Source organism: Echiichthys vipera, assembly GCF_963691815.1.
Source record: "Echiichthys vipera genome assembly, chromosome: 23".
In the NCBI taxonomy this organism is placed as follows: domain Eukaryota; kingdom Metazoa; phylum Chordata; class Actinopteri; order Perciformes; family Trachinidae; genus Echiichthys; species Echiichthys vipera.
Window position 1 is genome coordinate 3,303,940 of NC_139848.1, and position 20,276 is coordinate 3,324,215.

A 20,276-nucleotide genomic window follows, 5' to 3' on the forward strand; every position below is an offset into this window, starting at 1 on the left:
CACGTCCACCTGGTAATGTCCGAGCAAATTACCCACAAGGCAACGGTGGGCAGCGTCTCTGAGTAGCATCCTCCAGTGTCTGTGTTTGTGATTCTGAAAGTGAGTGCAGTGGATGCAGCAGGAGGAGAAATGCAGGTGCTTGTGTTTACTTCCCTCCGGACCTCCCTCCTCCTTGTCTCCCTGCTTCCTCCCTCCTCCAGCACAGAGGAATGCAGACAAATATTGATCGAAAAAAAGCTTTTGCAAAGAAACAATTCATGGCAACGGAAGGAAATGAAATGTGTCAAAGGGAAAGAAAACGGCTGAGAAAGGGCAGAGTAATCCTTTAATTTAATTAGGTAAATTACAACAAAAAATCCTTTCTAAGTCTGTTTTTTTTCCCTTTCTTTCGCCTGCTCTTTCCCTCTTTGCTCTCCTTCACTCTCGCTTGAAGGCCTTCCTGCGGTTGCTAAGCAACAGGGAAACAGTTTTTCTTTGGTTTTGCCAGCGGGTCCCGGAGGCTGGCAGGGAGAAGGGGGCACAGTGGAAGCACTGTGGAGTCTGCCAGCAGCCGAGTGCATGCGTACCGCTTGGTCGGGTAGTGGAGCAGCCTTCCCTGTTCCCAGTCATAGCACCCCTGGGAGGCACCTGGGGGTTACAGCGGCAGTAATGATAGCTAGGCAAGCTTGCAAAGCCCCAAGCAGTCGACACAGGGTCACAGTGGGGTCAAAGAGGAAAACCTTCTCCGTGCACTTTGTTTTTGGAGTTGCATAGAGTTGCATGGAGTTGCAAACTCTCCAACACACAGAAGAAAAATCCCAAAACATTTGACAAATATTTCACCAACGTTGTCCTGACAGGCAGTGGAGTAGCACACAATAGAAATCCTTTTTGCAATAAGTATGCTAATCAAAGCCTCCACTGAAATGGATCCTACTTCTCCTTTATTATGTTGTTCGTTCACTGTTCAGGTGATTGACACATTGTAATCTCGCTAATAAGCACCTTCACTGTCTTGTTTCCTTCCTATTGTGTTAGTGCTACAATAAGCCTACTTGGCAGGTGCACTTGCCTGCTGAGCGCTCAGTATAGAAGCAAATCCCAGTTACCGGCTATTATCCTGAAATGCAGGCGTTCCTCGCACTGTGTCCTAACTGTCAGTCTCCACTAGCGTCCCCCGGAGGTCAGCGGCCAATCGAACCTCGCATTACTCATCCCCTCCCTCCTTTCTAACCAATCATCTGACTTGTCTCTGGTCATTAGGATGTCCCTGTTGCTTCAGAACCCCATTACTTTTGTGCCTTGTTGCTAGAGATTTAAAATGGGCTTAAATGAGAGGTTATTATTTAATGGTTGTTGAGAGTTTGATGGCATGACAGTGTGGATGTTGTGAGCACTAAATTAAAATAAAAAAGCTCTATTGTGTCCACTTGTGGCAAGCCAGTGACGGATCATATGTGTGTTTGGTTCAGTGATGTGTATAGCACCGAAACGTGAAGCAAAAAGACGGAACAATTCCTGGAAAATAAAAATAAAACCATAGGAAATCTGTTGCAAAAGAAGCCTTGTTATTGAACCTTGTGCACAGATCTGTTTCTTTTCCCTTCCTCCACTTTTAAATATGTTCGTAATTAGGCTTGTCAGTCAGTGGTGGTCAGTAAAATGTGTTAGTGTGGCATTTAACAGCTGCTGCATGTGTGTTTGTGTGTTTCCCTGTTTCCCTGTGTATGAGTGAGCTCAAGCTGCTGTTTGAGTGACTCGGATGAATATTGCATGGAAAATGAGATAAAGTTGTGGCAACAAGTGTATAAGTTTTGTTTTAGAAGACACACACACACACATACACACAAACACACACACACACACACACACACACACACACACACATACATACATACATACATACATACACACTCACACGCACACACATCAAGCTACCCGACAGTGATGCTGTATGTGAATATCCGGCTTGATTGATAGGGCTGTCAGCTGGAAGAAGCACGCACAAACACTTTTCTGGAGAATTCTAAATATTTAACGATCATAGTGCTCACCTTGGCCTCATCCTTCCGCCCGACTTTGCGGTTGAATTCATTTGCCTCATCACCTGCATAACATCCAAATAATCAGCTGGATTTTTAGTGAGTTTTCAGAAGGTCAATTGACGCACAAAGAGGCAGATAGTTTAGGTCTCTGCACACTGGAGTTCTCTATTTACACATAGTATGTGTGTCTGACTTAAGCATTCAGCCGAGGCCGTTCAGCTTGAACTGAAATTATTTTTCTTTTAGTTTTAGGTCTCTGAGGAATCCAATCACACCTCACTGAGTGCCCATACGATGCCTTTAACCCACAGGATATACAATCCGATGCAATTGCAAATATACTTTATTTGGATTTGAGAATGTCCTTACAGGTATGATTGCTTATTGGCTCTACCTAATGTCATATTTGCTAGTATCATGGCCTCTCAAACCTCGAATAACAGCTGAGACACTGCAATCACAGCAGAGGTGTAATCAGCCTGCAATTGAGCTGACATTTTAATCACTTTGGACTGTTTGTCCAAATCTTTCATGAGCTTGACATTTCAAAATGCAAATAACATGCGCCGTGCACAGGAAATGAGAGGAATGCAATATCGCCTTAAGTATATTCCATGAGGCCAAAACAGGGTGGAAGTTTGGCATAGAAAACAAAGAGTCGGATGTGTTGATAGATAGTGTATACACTCCAGTATTATCACTTTGTAGCTGCAGTACAGGGGTCATGGTGAGGGAAAGATCGTGGATGTTGCAAGTAAAAAACTAAAAACGGCAACTATCTCCAGTTGTAGTTAGGTAAAAACAGCTGTTGCGCGAACACATATGGGCGAATTTGATGACAATCAGCGGTTTCTGGGCTGATGGTGGGTGGTTGTAAAATGTTAATGTTGCTCAACCCTAATACAGTACATGGGTTAGGGTTAGGCCACTAGCAAGGTTAGGAAGAGATTGTGGCAACAGATTGTATGGGCGACGTTTTGCATAGAAAACAAAGAGTTGGATGCAGTGATGGATAGTGTGTATACTTGAGTTCACCCCCAACAACTCTATAGGTAACTGGATTTTACTTTCAGTTTCCCAGCACCAGAATATAACTTACATTTATTGGATTCCGCAAAACCTCTGATAAGGTTTGGATTACTCCAGTATTAGCACTGTAGCTACAGTACAGTGGTCATGGTGAGGGAAAGATTGTGGATGTTGCAAATAGAGTTGGACAATGGGACGAGTATATGGGCCAAAAACGGCAACTATCTACGGTTTTAGTTAGGTTAAAACAGCTGTTAGAGCAGTTGCACACACACCTGGGCGGCTGCTGGGCTGATGGTTGGTGGTTGTAAAATTGTAATGATGCCCAACCCTAATACAGTACATGGGTTAGGGTTAGGCCACTAGCGAGGTTAGGAAGAGATTGAGGCAACAGTAAGCTGGCATTGGAGGGCAATCGTGCAGAATCGTCTGATTTTATGGGCTGCTTTTTCCATTGGTGCATAACATTTCTGTTTGATAATATTGTTTGTGTTTGTCACAATTTTGTCATATCTTAATATCTCTTTTTTTTCCCCTCCATGCAGTCAATCAGAGAAGTGACTGGCTACGTGTTGGTGGCTCTTAACCAGTTCGACTACCTGCCGCTGGAGAACCTTCGCATCATCCGCGGCACCAAACTGTACGAGGATCGCTACTCTCTGGCCATCTTCCTCAATTACAGGCGCGATGGCTACTACGGCCTGAGACAGCTGGGCCTGCGCAACCTCACAGGTCAGAATGAACGATGACTGACATGCTGCATGACCAATACACCAGTGTAAATCACTTGTTTTCACTTCACAGTCTTCCACAGTCATTTTGAGTAATGTTTGGAGAAAAGAAACGTTTTGCACTCCCTCAGTAGATGGATTGTATCATTTCATGCAGTAGAAACACTTGTTTTTAACTTGTTTTTACATCCAAATGTAGGTTTATTAGGGAATTGTTAATTAAACATTTTGAAGCTACGTATCTGGCAAATTAATCTCGTTGCTATAGAGGGATCAAATGTCTGTGAAAAGTCCTGTTTTCCCATGAATTACATTTTTGTTTACACACTCAAAAGAAAGCTTCTTTCATGAAGTAAGTTTTTTTGTTATGCTTTATGAACCAACTGTTGTTGTTGTTGTTGTTGTTGTTGACATGTGAAATGGCACAAGCTAAAGTGAATTACAATTGTAAAGGGTAGCTTTTGTCTCTGTTAACTTTATCTCTGTATCAGACCTTTGAGTCATGACCTCAGCATCAGTTAATCTTTGCCATTTTAGCGTTCCCCAGTGACGGAGTGACCTTCCAACTCCAGTCAGAATAATAGCAGCAAACATTATCTTCTGTCCCAGGCTGTAAAATCAGCTTTTAAAGCACCTGCTTTACTTTCTTCCTGCTGAATTGTGTCTGCTATCTCCAAATAGCCATTTCCCTCATTAGTTGCATGACTCATACATGTCATTTCCACAGATTTAGCCGCTTAAAGATTCACGTCAGGAGTTGCATTTATGTCCCCGTCTTGGCTGCAGCATTACCATCGCTCTAGGTGAGAAACGCAAGCCGTCGTAGGAGAAGCACTGGCTGAGGGACAACTGTCGCAAACAATCTGAGGAGAAGCAGCAGAGCTCATTCAGGGTCACTTTTTTTTTGGGAGGGGGGGGGGGGGGGGGGGCTCTATGTGATGCAGTACTGTCTAGTGTGACAGGGAAGATGGTAAACAGAGAGAAGCAGTGATAAGGGGGTGAAGGTCAGGAATGAAACCCATCAGACAGGGTCAGCACTTGAGGGGATGTACTGAACATTGCTCAGTGAATACAATGAAAAGGTACAGGATGTTTATAAGTACTTGGAGGAAAGACCATGAAGATGAGAGTGGGCTGTTTAATTAAGTCTCTACATGGCATTTTATTCTGTCATCTTGTTGTATTTTGGAAGAAATTGCTGGATTTATTCATGGCAGGAAGAAGAGGAAAAGAGTTCTGTTCTTCCAGCACGAATGGAGCTAAATCTTTTCTCATGATGGCCAATGGAAAACATTTCTGTCCAACACGTATGTCCTCTAAAGTACAGCCAAAGAACATGGACAAATGCATGAGAAGCTGCCAATCCTTCTGACAATTTATTCCTACCAAGGTGTCGGATGTAATTTGTTAGCCTATGATTGTTTAAAAATACATGTAGCTCCTTGATTCATTTTGATTTAGCAGAGGAGCCAGAGCATCAAACTGGACTCGATACCATCACGGACTAACCACGTGACATGTGCCCTAAACGGCCAAGCCCCCAGGACACCTCTGCTGCAGCCCCCTTTGTTGTATTTTGCCCGAGGCTTCTTCTCTGGCATCGAACTGCCAGCTTTAAGCTGCTCTCCTCTGGGCATTGCAATTTATCCTACATCCATTCTGCGTCCCTCTTGCAGGCGATTCTGTGTCAAATGTTTGACATAGGAACCAAATTCATTTTTTAGTGTAAAACAGGAGCCACGGTCTCGCAGTCCTTGACAAACCTTTCTAACTTTTTGCAAACCAAACCAAGCCTGATAACATCTCAAGAGGTAAAGGCGTCTGCGTTGAAAAAGTTGGACAGCAGAGATTCATCCTGCGCTCTTACGGCATTGACTTTGCCGTAGTGTTTTTGTGATTGATGGTGGGGGATCAAACTGTGATCCATATTAAAGCACATGACAGATTTAGTGTAATAAGCAGCGTTTTATGGAGTCTGAACACGGTGATAAAGGACTCCTGAGAGTTTTAAGGGCATGCTGACACCCTAAGCTGGTAAAACAGGAAGGCATCTTCTATTTTGACCACCCTTGGGGAGAATGGGAGGCCTTAGTGGACCTTTATCCCTGTCTACCCTGCAAATGATAGGTAAGTCGTGTTGTCCGCGTCTGTTTTTCGCTCTTCCCTTAAACTACAGATGTCTCACGGATGTCTCTTTCGTTCCTCAAACTGCACTAATCAATGCTTTTTTAAGCAAATCAAAGTCATCTCTGAGACTAGAAATAATTTGACTGAAAGGATCATAAACAAAGTGCAATGTGCAGACCTTTATTAGCTCAGTTGTGTCTTTTTTCTTTCCTTTTATCTCACTGCTTGAGTTTGCTCACCTGTACTTCAAGGTATTTTGATTCCCAGGAGGTACAAAATATTGCATGAGTGTCATTCATAAGCTTCCAGAAATGAGGCATGCATGCCGTTAGTGGATGAATGTGTCTGTCCGCTAACTGAGCACCAACAGGCTCAAGTCCAGCCAACATTCAGTCCACTTCATGAAAAGCTCAGGATGTAACTGGAAATGCACAGTGGAAAAAATATGTAAGGTGTCTTCAGAAATTCCTTTTCTGGATGCAGTAAGGTATTCCTTGAATTATGTATGTCCACAAGGCATCTCCATCTCCGAATCACTTATTTTTCTAAAACTTTAGCAGACTGTGTTGATCCTCATGAGTTGAAATAAGCTCTGCGTCACAGCTAGGACTCTCCGCCCCTGCCTGCCTGACCACACATCTCCTATGTGCCTCACATGGCTAGCCTTTCGTCCATATCATCAGATACCAGTGCACCCCAACGCTGCAATTAAGCCAGATCCTGCCATGCATATGGATCAGTGCTGTTCCCCTTGATTCCCTGCACTCCCCTGCCTAGGACAGAAAAAGAGAAAAAAATCTTTCTTTTAATTATGCTCACAATAAGGCCAGCAAATTATTCTCCCTTCCCAATAAAGAAAAGGAAACTACCACACACATTTGCTCCGTTTCATTGCATGATGAAAATTCCTTATTTGTAATGAATTTTGCAGTCTCCCACCATGTCTAGAGGGGATGTACAGTGCATGCCATAGTGTGGATATATTCCTCGCTGCACACAATACATTAAACAACAGCTTCACTGTTGCTTTATCCCTCAGTGGATTACACTACACAGTGGGAGTCCACAGAAAGCATGGAATTCAATTTGGCTGTGAGTCAGTATGCATATAGCCGTGCAGTCTAGTATAGTAGCAGGGATATATAATAATCTGCATTATAGAAACTCCCCTGATAACGTGTTCGGCCTCCCCCCTATGATGCTCCTGCAGCTTCCTTTAAGCTTTAGTAACCTATAACACACATACACAATACATGGGCTGCGTGCATACATATTACATGGCTGGCTAAACACTGCGACGCTAATTACCCCATACCGAGCAGCAGTGGTGATTATACCCACCATACACCACGCTAAGAGGAGTCGCGTATGAAATGGTTTTTCACATCCAGTTTCCCCCTCTTTCTTTGCTTAACTTTCTTTGTTTGTGAGCTTGCAAACTTTTTTTTCTACCCTGCGAAATTGCCCATTTGGATGGGGGCCAAATGGCTCAGCACGCCCCAAAGAGAGCTCTGATTCCAACTTCCCATCTGGCAGCAATGCCCCCCATGCTCGTGTGCAGAAAGCAAAGCACCGGCTCTGCCATCCCTCTGTTTTCTCCTATGACCTCTCTGCCTTTCTTACCTGTTTTGCTTTCCTAAATGCTCACAGGGACTGTCGAGGCATTCCCCTGATTTCACAACCTGGAACCAAGACAAAAATCTCCTAATTTAAAGCTAATAATTCACCGCGGCTGTCTCGCTAATTGCAATGTTTTTAGGTGTATTTTGAATGCATTTAGGCCAAATTACCAACAGCGTTTGCTGCTGAGATGAATTGATTAATAGACTTCATTATAATTAACCCCATGTGCATCATCATTTTTGGAGCATGGCTATTGATTTACTAGCTCACAGTCACTGTGCTTGGCTAAATCAGCAACACAAATGGAGATCTTTCTTTGTGTTTAAGGAGATTTCCAATGTGATGATGGGAGGGAATCAAAAGAGCTGCAACTGTATCACACTGATCTACAACAGTGTTGAGGACTAAAGTTATTGAAGTAGACATGGTTTTATTTAGCAGCACCAGTTGTCTCGAGTAAATATTTAATTTATATATTAAAAAAAAAAGTCTTTGCAAGTTTGAGCTACTTTTTCAGCTACTTTTTCTAGGTTTCAGAAATGACACAAAGGCTGGATTTGATCTGTACTGTAAATCCCCTCAGTGGAGAGTATAAAGATCCAGCACATCAAAGATATTAGACCCTCTGCTTATTTGGAAAAAGGGCACACGCCTAAAAGGAGAATCCTGCTGCACGCAGCTCAAGATGAAGACAGCTGACTGATGTTGGCCTTTCATGCATCCATACCCACCTCCTGTTGCAACTTTTCCAACCTTACACTCAACTCAAGTCGGCACTTAAGATGGATATGGCCATATTTATATATATTTCACTGTCAAGTTAAAAAGAGAGGCGAGAAAAGGGAACCACAGTTATTGTGTGTGGAATCTGTATTGAAAAGAAATCCTCTTTCTACAGCCTCTTTATTTAACATAAAGCTTGTGGTGTGATCTCCAAAAAGTGTTGTAATTACAGAAAGATCAAATAGAGCAAAAGCGTCTAATGCTAATACCCACTCTCACTCCGGACTGTTATGTGTAAGAGGGAGAGTAGAGGGATGAGGCCCATTAATAATGAATCCAGTGTCATCATTAAGGCGCCAAATGATTAAAACATATCTCCCAGCTTCAAACGCTGCTTTTCTAGCCCAGAAAATGCTGCAGTCGTGGATGTGTGAAGCGAGCGAGCCCTTCAGTCTACTTGTGAAATAAAGTTTAGCTTTTTTTTCTTTCATCTCTACCCCCCCTTTTTTTGAGTGTTGAAACACCAAAGCACAAGCAATCCTTTGTGAAAACAAAAAAAACCCAACTCAAATGTTATGTAATGCAATGTAACCAATGGAAGTACACAGCCATTTTCTTAGATATGCTAAGCCAGGTTAGAAATCATCTTTGTAGCACACTTCACAGGACCACAATTACCTGCTGCCTGTTGCCGCTGAGCATCTCTTGTGAAATACCAAGATAACACAACAAGGCTCGTCTCGTTAAAGGAAAGGTGACGTTCATTTAGATGGAGACGCACATTGAGATGCCATGACATCTCTTTATTTCCTTTTTTTCCGCACTCTTGCACCCATAAGTCGTTGTAATGCCGTGTCCCTGCTCAGTTACATCAGTGTTGTGCTGTCAGCGCTGTTCTGCAGTTGGTGGTTTTTTGTTTAAATCCTTAGACGAGAAGACCCGGAGGGCTTCAGGTTTGTCTCCATTAGTGGTGGTGGCATGTCTGGAAGGAGGGCAAAATGATCTCTAATGGAATGGTAATAGTCCCCCAGGGCAGTGTGCCCTGTGCACCGTTCTTTGATGCTAGGGTTCACTTCCACAGGCTGACACAAGCTGACCCTACCTCCACACCTGACAGAAACCCCAGTGCACAATAAAGGCCCTTACTCCATAATACTGTGTAACACAACAGATGAAAATCCTCCACCTGAACCTCTCCTATCCCCCCACAATCCTGGATTAAATGACCAATTATGTCTTAACGGCGTTAGCATGTGTAGCTAGCAAGTCAGTAAACAGTTGTAATAATGTCAACAACTTCCAATGATGTGCCAAGATAAGTTCAGTTAGCCAGCACGGAGTGAGTCGTCACTCTGTAGCGTACAACAAGCTCAGCAGCAGAGAGTGCGGAGTGACGATAATGAGGATAACTCCCTCTGTTGCAGCAAAGTGGGGCAGCACACTCAAACTGTCTCCCTGAAGCAGCTCAATACCTATGATTTCTTCATGACATGCTCCAATCCAAATGTAAGGTTTACAATGAAGCCAGGAGGTCAGGATGTGGAGGTTCTGCCTGAAAAGCTAATTACAGGAACAAAAAGTTTCTATATCGCCCTAAATGGCTTTGAATAGATAGTTTGGCTTTAGTTTTCATTTTATCCTTAGCTTACTACGTAAAGTAGATGGCAGTTGGTACGCCCTCAGTTTGGAGAAGGTTTACGAGGTGGGGGTCTGAAGCCGTTACACTGACAGAAACAGTAACCTAGTGTAGTTGCTGGTCTATTGATGCCTCGAAAAGGTAGTTGGATTATTCATTTTGTCAGTTGATAAGAGACCAAATGATCCCTTTAGTGGCTAAATACAGAAAATGATTCAAGAATAAAATCGCAATGAAATAAACTGATACTGTATATCCATGCATATATTATAAATGTGGATAAACTGAAGTGAAATAAAAGGAAAAATCCCCAAATATTAGTCACTTAAACCATGTGAAATATTGTGTAGTCACTGCACTGTCAATAGTGAAAGTCAGACACCCGACATTATCTTCTGCAGACAGAATCCGCCTAATGTAACTCAAACAGAGTGAAAGTGGTGGGTGGTGGCGCTGAATGACTCAGCATTTCCACTTCACAGAACTTGGAAATCCCACCTTATCAAACCAAATAGCCTTGACTTAATCAAACATGCACATTTGAACTGAGTTTGTTCTCGTGGGAGATTAGAATTCCTCGTGACCGGACTCTTGTTCCTTCTTTTTAGATGATCTGTAAAACAAATAGAAGTATGGACCTGGAAGTGAGCATCATATGGGACCATCCACAACCCAACCACCCTCTGATGTGTCCCATGACATCTCGCTCTTCTTGAATGAAGGATACGTTTCTCTAGAGACCTTTTCAACAGTATCCATTGCTAGGCAACAGCCTTGGTCCTTGCTGACTTCCTGTCATTGCAACAGGAAATAAACACTTAGTATATTTATTTTTACACCCCTTTGAAACCCTTCTTTAAACCCAAAACTCCACAGTCAAGCCAAAAGCAGCCTTTTTTGGTTGACATTCTGACGACGTGAGGTGTTTCGTTGACAGTAATGATATTCAAAGCGTCTGCTTATTTGTCTCGCCACGAGGCGCATGCTACCCTCCTGACATTGCAACATATTTGTATGCTTTGGGGCCTCTGGAGAAATGAATGGCATGCGCTCCGCTCCGTTCTCTACATTCTCTCCCAGGCGTCTGCAAGTCGTTGACTTTGGCGAATTTTAATGGCATTTCTGAGGTCTATTATTTTTACAAGTGTCCCGCATCAGTCCAAGCCCTCTCTTGAGTTCCTTTGCGTAGCATTCACTCCAAACTGCGGATGCATTAGAGCGATGAGCATAGCTTCTCATTATCATTGATCCTTAACATCCGTCCACTGCAGACTGTGCAGTGAAGAAGTCAGGAAGAGGGAAGAGTGGAGCTGGTCGGACTCACAAAAAAACCCCAAACAAAATATACTGTAGAACCAGATGGAGGCAATTTACTGATCATAGTTGATTTGCTAGTGTGTGTGCATGTCTGTGTGTCCCAAATTACCAAAGTGGAGGGATGAGTGCCGCAGCTCTGTGCCAGAAAATGACAAATTGCCCATTTAGCCCATTGTAGGTGTCAATTTTAATGCAGAGGGTTCGCTCTGCTTTCAACACTTCTTAAGCATTTTGCTCCATGAAAATAGTAATGAGTCCGATTTGAATCACAAAATGAGACGAGTAGCGTTTGTGTGTACACTACAGGTGTTGGCGCACACACACATAAAGGCCCTAAAGGAGCCTTTTTTGTTGTTGTTTCTAGACTCAAGAGTGGACATTTAATAATAGGCCACATTTCAAGTTATGTGCTCAGCTCCTCAGCAGTTTTACTGCCTTGATGGCCCCCCTGTGATCCATTCATAGCGCCCTCTAAATTTGAGTTTGATGTTCTTACAGTAGCTTGGGCAATTGTACCAAAACACCTTTTTTCCAGCACAATAACAGAGCAGACTGTCAGGGTAACTGTATAACAACCTATCTCCGCTGTTGGAGAAAAACAACATGGGACAGCAATACTGGAGTAGACTGTACATGGCAATTTATCTGATGAGTGAGTTGCTTGACCTCTGGGTCACTGAGACCTTTGAAAAGCTCTGGATGAAAGCTCAAAAACACAAGACTGGTAAAAGTACCTTTATTTTGCAGATGCGTGGCTTTGTTTTGGGGATTTTAAATGATTTACAAGCTCCACAGTTTTTAAACGTACTCTACCAACACACACACACACAAACACACCCACACACACACAAGTGTCAGTCGTTGACGACCACCACCGTTCGTTACCTTGATTAGTATTCAGTGGCGCTCTCATCTCTTTGGCTGGCTCTTTTGTTTGCCTGCGCTGATTGGAGGGCTGCTGGTTAATTTAGATGCAGGGAAGCGGTGACAGAAGAGGGCTTATTAGGGCTGTGAGCCCATCCCGCCTTAAGTGCAGAGTCTCCAGTTCCATTTTCATTTGCCTCCATTATTGAATTTGCTGGCTTCTCATTCGCCCTGATTGCATTTTGTGTCACCTCTAAAAAAATAAAGAAAATCTGCCTCCCCCCCAGAGGTACGGTGACGCTCAGATGGGACACAAGTGAGACAGGGAAAAGTTGAAGGATACTTTTTAATATTTTGAAGTTCTGAGCCAAACGTCGAAGTCGTTTCCCTAATCATGATTGCTGTGCAACCTGTGGGTGTATTCTGGTAAGAGAGGGAGAGAGAGAGAGAGAGAGAGAGAGAGGAAGCAGTGTTTATGTCTGTGTGTGTTTAGAGGCAGCGTGACAGACAGGTGGAGCAAGAGTGGGTGCAGGAGAAGAAGAGTGATGGCAGGGATTCATTTAGTATCCATTGAAGCTTAAGAGGTAAAAAAAATAAATAATAATAATAATAATAATGTCATCTCCACCCCCACATTTTAGCTGCCTCCTCCAGCACCTACACAGCCTCCATAATCTCCTAACGTGAAGCATTTTTCATAAGGATTCATCGCAAAACAATATCATTCGAGACTGTGGAATTTAATCAGAGGCTTTAAAACACAATTATGGTTATCGGGGAAGACGCGGTGGCAGCGCTCCGGATCGTGAGAGAGGAGGTGCTGGGAGGGTGCAGTAGAAGAAGATAGAGGGGACCTCCCCCGCACTGTCTGCGCCCTATAGCACTCCTCTCCCATTTGTCACCGAGCACAATATCTCTTTGGCTGGCAGAGCTAATAATGGCGAAGTGGGGGAAACGGGACTCCGGAGACCCACCTCCGCTTTGCCGTGAAGATCAGATAAGTTCTCCTCAAGTCAGTGGCCCCGAGCCACTGTGGATTTGCTCGTAAGGATTGTATCATTTATAAAACGCAGCGCAGCAATTTGACAGCTTTTTAGGTGTGTGAATAATGCAGCTCTTTATAAAATGTGCAACTGCAGGAGCAAGATGTTTCCCCTGCTGGATAAGAAACACCGCACTACCCACTTAAAGTTCGGGGGAAATTCATTTAATTTTGGTCATTCATACCACCGTACACGTTTGCTGATGCTGATGCTTTTCCCGCAACTCCAGGCAAACCATTCGCCGCTTTCTGTCTCTATTATCTCGCCGATCCGCAGCCATTTGTCTACCAGAGGCTTGTTTGCAGTCTGGAGACTTAACAGTTATTCATGGGATTTGAGAAGTCATTTTCACTTAAGCAGCTACTTTCTCAACAGCTTCTGTGTTCCTTTCCTTTTTCCCCTCTTTAGAGTAAACATGCTCGGAGGCAGTGTACAGTGGAGTGCTTCACAATTACACACAGAGGCTTTCCTAAGGGACCCACTGCTTGTTTTCCAGTCAAGTCATGTGTTTACCTCAAATCGCGGGGTTTTCACAGTCTTACTAAATTGGCTGAGGAGAGCAATGCACAACTTTGTTTTAATCACAGGCTTGATTTTGATGCAGCGCACGCACAGCCACACACACTCGGACCCTAACCCACCACCAATTAAGCATCCCGTTTCTGCATACATACACACACACAATTTCCAGAGGTTTCACTTGCACATCTTTTTTTACGCTCTTGTCTTTTTATTCCCTTTATTCTCAACTGTTGTTCATTCAAGACAGTACATTGTGGGCATTCCAGCCTTAAGATGAAAGAGACTTTTACAAGAGTATGGGGAACTGGATGCTTTATTGTTCCCCCTGTTTGACTGATCCCGTTGCAGCGCTCTCTTGTTGCCTCATGTGTGAAGTTCAAAGTGCTTTGTGAAAAAACCCAGAGACTGATGCTGGTTGGCTTAGAGCAAGACAACTTTTTTCTATTTTTTATTCATTTGCACCAAATGTTTTTGCTCATTCTGTCTTTAAAAACAGTCGTTTTTATAGATGGTTATCCGAAAAACACATTATTATCTTGGGTAAATGGAAAATGTTGCTCGGGACAGTGAAACAAACTCCAACACAGTCTCTCTGTCTCTCTAACTTTCCCTTCATTGGCTCTCATGCGAGCCATTATTTTCCAGAGTCCCAGATTTGTTGCGGTTGTGTAATGTTCATCGGTGTTCCCTGAAGAGGTTGCACTCTAAGAAAATGAAGGCAATTTGTTTCATTCCCCAGTTCGCCACCTTCTGTCATGCCAGCTGTCTGCGCTGTGTCACAGGCTACACAGAGCACCAGGACGTGATACGTGTAAATGACTGTGAAGAGCTTACACACATCCCGTAAATGCTCAAATAAAAGCTCTTCAAATAATGCCTCGGCCTGCCGGGCCCCCGATAAAAACAAACATTTGTGATGAGTGAGAAGACGTTGCTGATATGGTAAATTTCCACAGCGAATTTCTTCAGTACGACACTTTAGTCATGCAATAATCCACATTCAGACGCCATATTAACAACAATGCTACTTTGACTGACTTATTTGGCGGCAGTAGCTCAGTCCATAGGTGACTCAGCTGGGAACCGTAGGGTCGCCGGTTGGAGTCCCTGTGTGGACCATGAATGGAGTGTGAACTGGTGGCTGGAGAGGAGCCAGTTCATCTCCCAGTACTGTTGAGCAAGGCACCGGACCTCCAACTGCTCGGGGCGCCGATCCATTGACAGCCCCCTCGCTCTGACATCTCTCCATTAATTGCATGTATATAGGTCCTGTTTGTGCATGTGTGTGTATTTCGGGCCTGTGTGTGTGTAACATTAATAATAGCAGAGTGAAAAAATTAATTTTGCCTTGCGGGATTAATAAAAGTAAAAATTCTTCTATTCTTATTTATTCAATTTGGTAAATCTTAAACTCATGACTTCCTGCATATGTTTCACATTAAAAGCCTCAAAGAGTTACGTTGTCCACCTTTTGACCTGGCTGAGAGGCTTTGCTACAGTAGGTGCTGCATACCTTTGAGTATAAGAGCGCACAAAGATGTTTTACACCGGGGCTAATGACTGGAATGCCTTTCTACACAGAGTATGAAGATTTCAGTGTGTGGAAGCTCCACTTTGGATTTACATTAAGAATCACACACCAGGAAAGGGTTATGCCCTGTGAGCCACTGAAAGGCTTTTAATGTGAAACATCCGAGTAGGAGGTTGTGAGATTTATTGACAGCAGGTCAATGTTGCCAGAAACACAGCAGAGTAGAAATGATTTATTTTAAATACATGTGCATTAAACCAGATTTATCAAGAAAGACGTAATGTAGAGCAAGCCCATCATTCTTGCAAATTGGAGCTCTGAATGGGTTCACTTCATAAAAACGACCCACTCGCTTTACATTACCCTGCTTATTAAAAGGCTGCCTACTAAAGAAGTCAAGGATTTGACACAAATAGTAATAAAAAATGTCTTTATTGTAAATGGTAAAGGTCTGTTTCTAATACCAGCTTCTCTTAAACACAACCAAACTATCTCTGCAGTTGACGTAAAGTTCACTTTTGGAGAATGTATGGCATATACAGTGTGAATGGGTATGTATAAAGAAGACATTGGCGCATCCTATTTGGGTTTAATTTGGGAAGAGAAAAGGACTAAAAGTGCCAAGAAAAGGCTGTTTTGGGGCTTTCTGCATCTCTCCCCTCGGTTCTGAGTGATTAATTGGCGTTTAAGGGGTAAAGCCATGGCTTAACTTTCAAGCTCTGCCTACAAATGCGAGGCTTTGTCGAGATGCTGGGGTGTTTATCATAGGGATTTTAGTTGTAGATAATATGTCTGTGTGCAGCTCTTCCCATGTTCACCTCAGAATATATATATATATATATGACTAAATGTACAATTTGTGTGCTGTCATATTACACGGGCACCTACGAGCTCCCCTGTGTGTGTGTGTGTGTGTGTGTGTGTGAGTGTTTGTGTCATCAAAAAAAGAAGGCCCCCGACTGTGAAGAAAAAGAGTGATCCTCTCGATTCCTGCATTCCCCGTGCTCAGAAAGTCGGCCCATCCACGGAGTGAGAAAGTGCGTTTAATGCGGGAGGGGCTGGGTCCGTTTGAGAGGGGGTTGCGGGGTAGGGGAGAACAAGGATGGAGAGATGATATTACTAAAAGAAGAGCAGAGTGGATGGCCCGAATGCACTCTGCTTGAGTTGTGTGATACGTGACACACCCGCCCCGCAGACAAGACAATAGCATGGGCTCATCAGTCGAGGACGGATCACTATTACAGCCTTGTTCATCAGCGTAATTAGGGAGAGAAAGAGATGTGGGACAAGTGGCTAGCAGCACTGATGAAAGCTCATCAGCAGGCTCCCTATAGAGCTATGGCCACTGATTGGTGCTGGGGCCATCATTGCCTAAAAACTACTTCAAACTAGGGGCTCTGTGCTCTGCTGAACGACATTAAAATGAACTTAATTAGCTTGCAAAGGCAACTTGGCACAGGGATCATTTTTACTTCCTTAACAATCTGTGCACCGATTGGCCTGTTCTCTCTTTTGTGTGATGCACAATACAAATAAATATCCCAGAGAAATCTTATACCATATTGCCTCTCCGAACCAAGAGCTTTAAAAAAAAATCTGTGGCTCTTTTCTTTTCTTTTTATTGCTACATAATCATTCAAGGGTCACGGGAGTAGTGTCAGGGCACTCTGACTCTCTCTTCACTCTCTTTTTTTGCACTTTTGACTCTTTGATTCTCCCTTTGTCGAAGATCTAGGAATGAAGAAGCATATGTTTGCCCTACTCTTTGTTCTCTGGCTGAAATAAGCACCTTACCGCAATATATGAAATGTCAATGTAATGCAAGTTTCAGTATTACGGTGTTTTGCCCATAATTAGTCAATTTATCAACTTCAATGGCAGCATACAAGCCTGTTTCAGTTGTGTCATTTATTTGTGTACTACCATCAATTGAAAGTAATAAGAGAGATTGCAATCAAACAGTCCTGATGTACAATTAAATAGTCAAAGGATAATATTTTTCTATTTCTGGCCAGGCGAACTGTTCTCTGTTAAAACTCTCCAAAAATGATGTCATTGATAGGACTGGTCGACGTGCAAGGAAGACGTTGAATAAAGTAATTCGGTAATTCAATGATCTATTCAGTTTTATATGATAAACCTCTCCCAATCATCGTCTCCTACAGGGATCATCTCGCCCCACACAGTTGCACAGTTCCACATCAAATCTAATCTGTGATCTAAGATGACACTTGAGCATTGGCGTGGTGAGATTTTTTTTCCTCCATCGCAGTAAGAAACTTTGTGTCACTGCCAGGAGGGATGTCGCAAAAGGCTTACCCAGAAACAGTCTTGAACCGAACATGACCTGAGCATATGGTCGCCGGAGCCCTCAGAAGCCACATACGTGCATAAAAACAGCATCTCTGGGATCTGTCACCCAACGGAGCAGCCGGCGGAACTGACTGTCCAAAGGGAGGACGAGAGTTTTCTTGTGTGTGATCTCGGTCCACTTTAAAGGCCAAAGAGTTCATTCAAGGATATTTTCCATCTATAACAGGAACTGAAAGAAGCATTTAGGGGCTACACACTGAGATCGGTGGTGTCTCTATCTTCTGCAGTGCTTCTGTTTGCTCAACATGGATTAAATCAACAACAAAACTACAACTGCAAAGCTCCTTACGGTAATGCAGAATTACCTAAAGAACACACTTTATCTCGCCAACAACCAAGACCTTTCACAACCAAAAATAAGCAGATTCTCACAATTTAGTGCAAAGATTAAAATATAGGGACACCTAAATCTAACATTTCAGTGTGGAACAGTAAAAAACAACAACTTTTAAAGCTCAGCATAGTGTAAAAACCTTTTGGCCTTATTGGGAATTTCTGTCACTGGTTACTATAGCAAGTGAATGGAAATCACTTCAAAGTAACGAAATAAGTTATATTTCATTGGACAACTGGTCAGACGGCAGATGTGCTGTTTTGGAGCAGCGAGTTTGCTGCACTGATAAATAGGCAAAATACACCTCCTGACTTCAGGTTTCTTTCTTTCACTGAACTAAGACTAAGACGCTCAAAGTGCAATTACGGCGTAAAATCATCCCAGGGTCTTCTTTGATTAACGTATGAATGATTCTTGGAATTATGAAGTCGTCCTTTTCTAAATGTTTGCTGCAAACACGATAATCATTCTGCCTAAGTGTCTCGATCAGCATCTCAATGTCCAGATTCAAAACAATGAGCCACTGGTTTATCAGAGCACTGTCATCGTACCGCAATGGCAGCCTAAGAAAAGTTTCTGGGTTGTAAGCTTTCATTTTTGTTTTGCAGCCGAGAACGATAGAAACACGGATCATTCTGTCTCTCTTCACTTTAAGTTGCAGGCAAGTCGTCTTTACCTGTGATTGCACTCACATATGCTCTGCGTCTTCCGGCAACACACGCCCCGACCCCCTGAGATCTCGCGTAACCTTTCAATGCTGCAGGGAAATCTTTGACCATCTATTATAAACTTATATTTCACTAAACTGCCACAAACCACAACGTTTATATGGAATAAATCATCAATGGGCTCCTTCCTTTGAGATTGCATTCAGTAATCGACTTGAATAGGCTTCACCACGAATAGCTGGTGCCGGGGCCACTAGGTAGGTCTTTCAAAATACTCAGGGTTCACTAACTATGTTGTTGGTGCTTCATTTTATGTGTTTTTGGTGTTACTTTGAGCAGTATTAGTGGTTAAAAATGACATTTTAATGCCTTAACCGTGCTGCCCCGAGCTAATTAATGTTAGCCACAGCCAGCTGTTAGCGACTCTCCGGGATATCTCCATTAATCTTTCATAGACGAAAAATTTGTCTCGATGGCTTATGTGAAAACAACATTTTCCGAAAAAGACCCTGGGAAGAGTTTACGCCAGAATTACGCTTTAATTGCCTTGTGATCTCTTCAAAACACAATATTTCAAACTGGAAAGAAACAAACTGTCTTAGTTAGTATTTCTACTGTTTGAACAATCATCAACTGGGATTTGCTTGAAAGACATCCCTCACTCACAGAGTAAGACGTAACAAAATGGCAGCTTTAAACACAGTCATTCCCAGCTGTCTGTTGGAATAACCTTCTATAACATCATTAATCTTGCTAACCCAAAACCTGATTGTCTTGATGACATTAGAGCACTCTTGTTTGGTTACTCTTACATCGCGGTCCACACAAGCCTGCACACATTCTGGCCCCGTCTACGATGAAGTCAACTTAAAGAACCCGTTTAGGCTACGATTTTGCAAGACGTTCATTTAGACCAATCATAAATAACAAATACAGTAAATGCACCACTCTAAGTAAAGGGAAGATGATCCATATCCTTGTTTTTAGAGAACTCAAAAAGCTTTCATGAATAAAGCATGAGGACATTGCCTCACATTACAGAGCAGTACCGTTGGAAGTCTATTTGTATAAAAGCTTTGGAAATTATACATTTTTTATCTTAATTCATCGTGTAAGTCGTCTTCTCTCTGCCTCATGTTGGTCTCCTCATATCTTTCTCTCCTGGTGCCCTCCCCATGCCTCCCCCCTCCACCTCCCCCTTTTGCTCTGATGCAGGACAATAGCTTTTATGACTACCTCGTAATTCACAGCCGTGTGGAGGGTGAGGGGATTGGGGCTGGGGGGTGGTGTAGAGGCGGATGGTCGGCTGTAGATCTCCCGACCTGATGGAAAGATCGAAGCGTGGAGGTGGGGGTACTAGAGAGGAGCGGGAAGGAGGGGTTAGGTTGTGGCGCAGGACTGTCGCGCGTTAATGAATAACTACACGATACAGGCTTGTCATTCCCAGTTGGAAGAGTTAGTGCCCTTGCCTGGATGGACAGCAGAGGTGGCAATTTGTCTCTCAGCGAGCAGACGGGAGCTGGACACAAGCACTTAAAGGCGCATCTGGGACAGTGCTGGGCGGGTTGAACAGAAAGATAGCTCCCCATAAAATAGCAGAATGGATCTGATCTGTCATACCTTCAAATGTAAAAATTATGACCTCAAAAAAAGTTCTGAGAAATGTTTGCTTTCTTATTTTGTTTCCCTTTAAAGTTTCAACTTCTACAAAGCAAAAGTTACTTTTAGTTT

At 43.1% G+C, this 20,276-nt stretch overlaps 1 protein-coding gene across 4 annotated transcripts in view; it reads left to right on the forward strand.

The window, feature by feature from the left end:
* Positions 1-20,276, forward strand: part of LOC310964911 (receptor tyrosine-protein kinase erbB-4) — a 232,029-nt gene that overhangs the window by 136,590 nt on the left and 75,163 nt on the right. For all 4 annotated transcript variants that reach the window (XM_083938223.1, XM_083938225.1, XM_083938224.1 and 1 more), the window contains exon 3: positions 3,599-3,785. In XM_083938223.1, the coding sequence (XP_083794349.1) occupies positions 3,599-3,785 (187 nt within the window). The remainder of the gene's footprint in view (positions 1-3,598; positions 3,786-20,276) is intronic.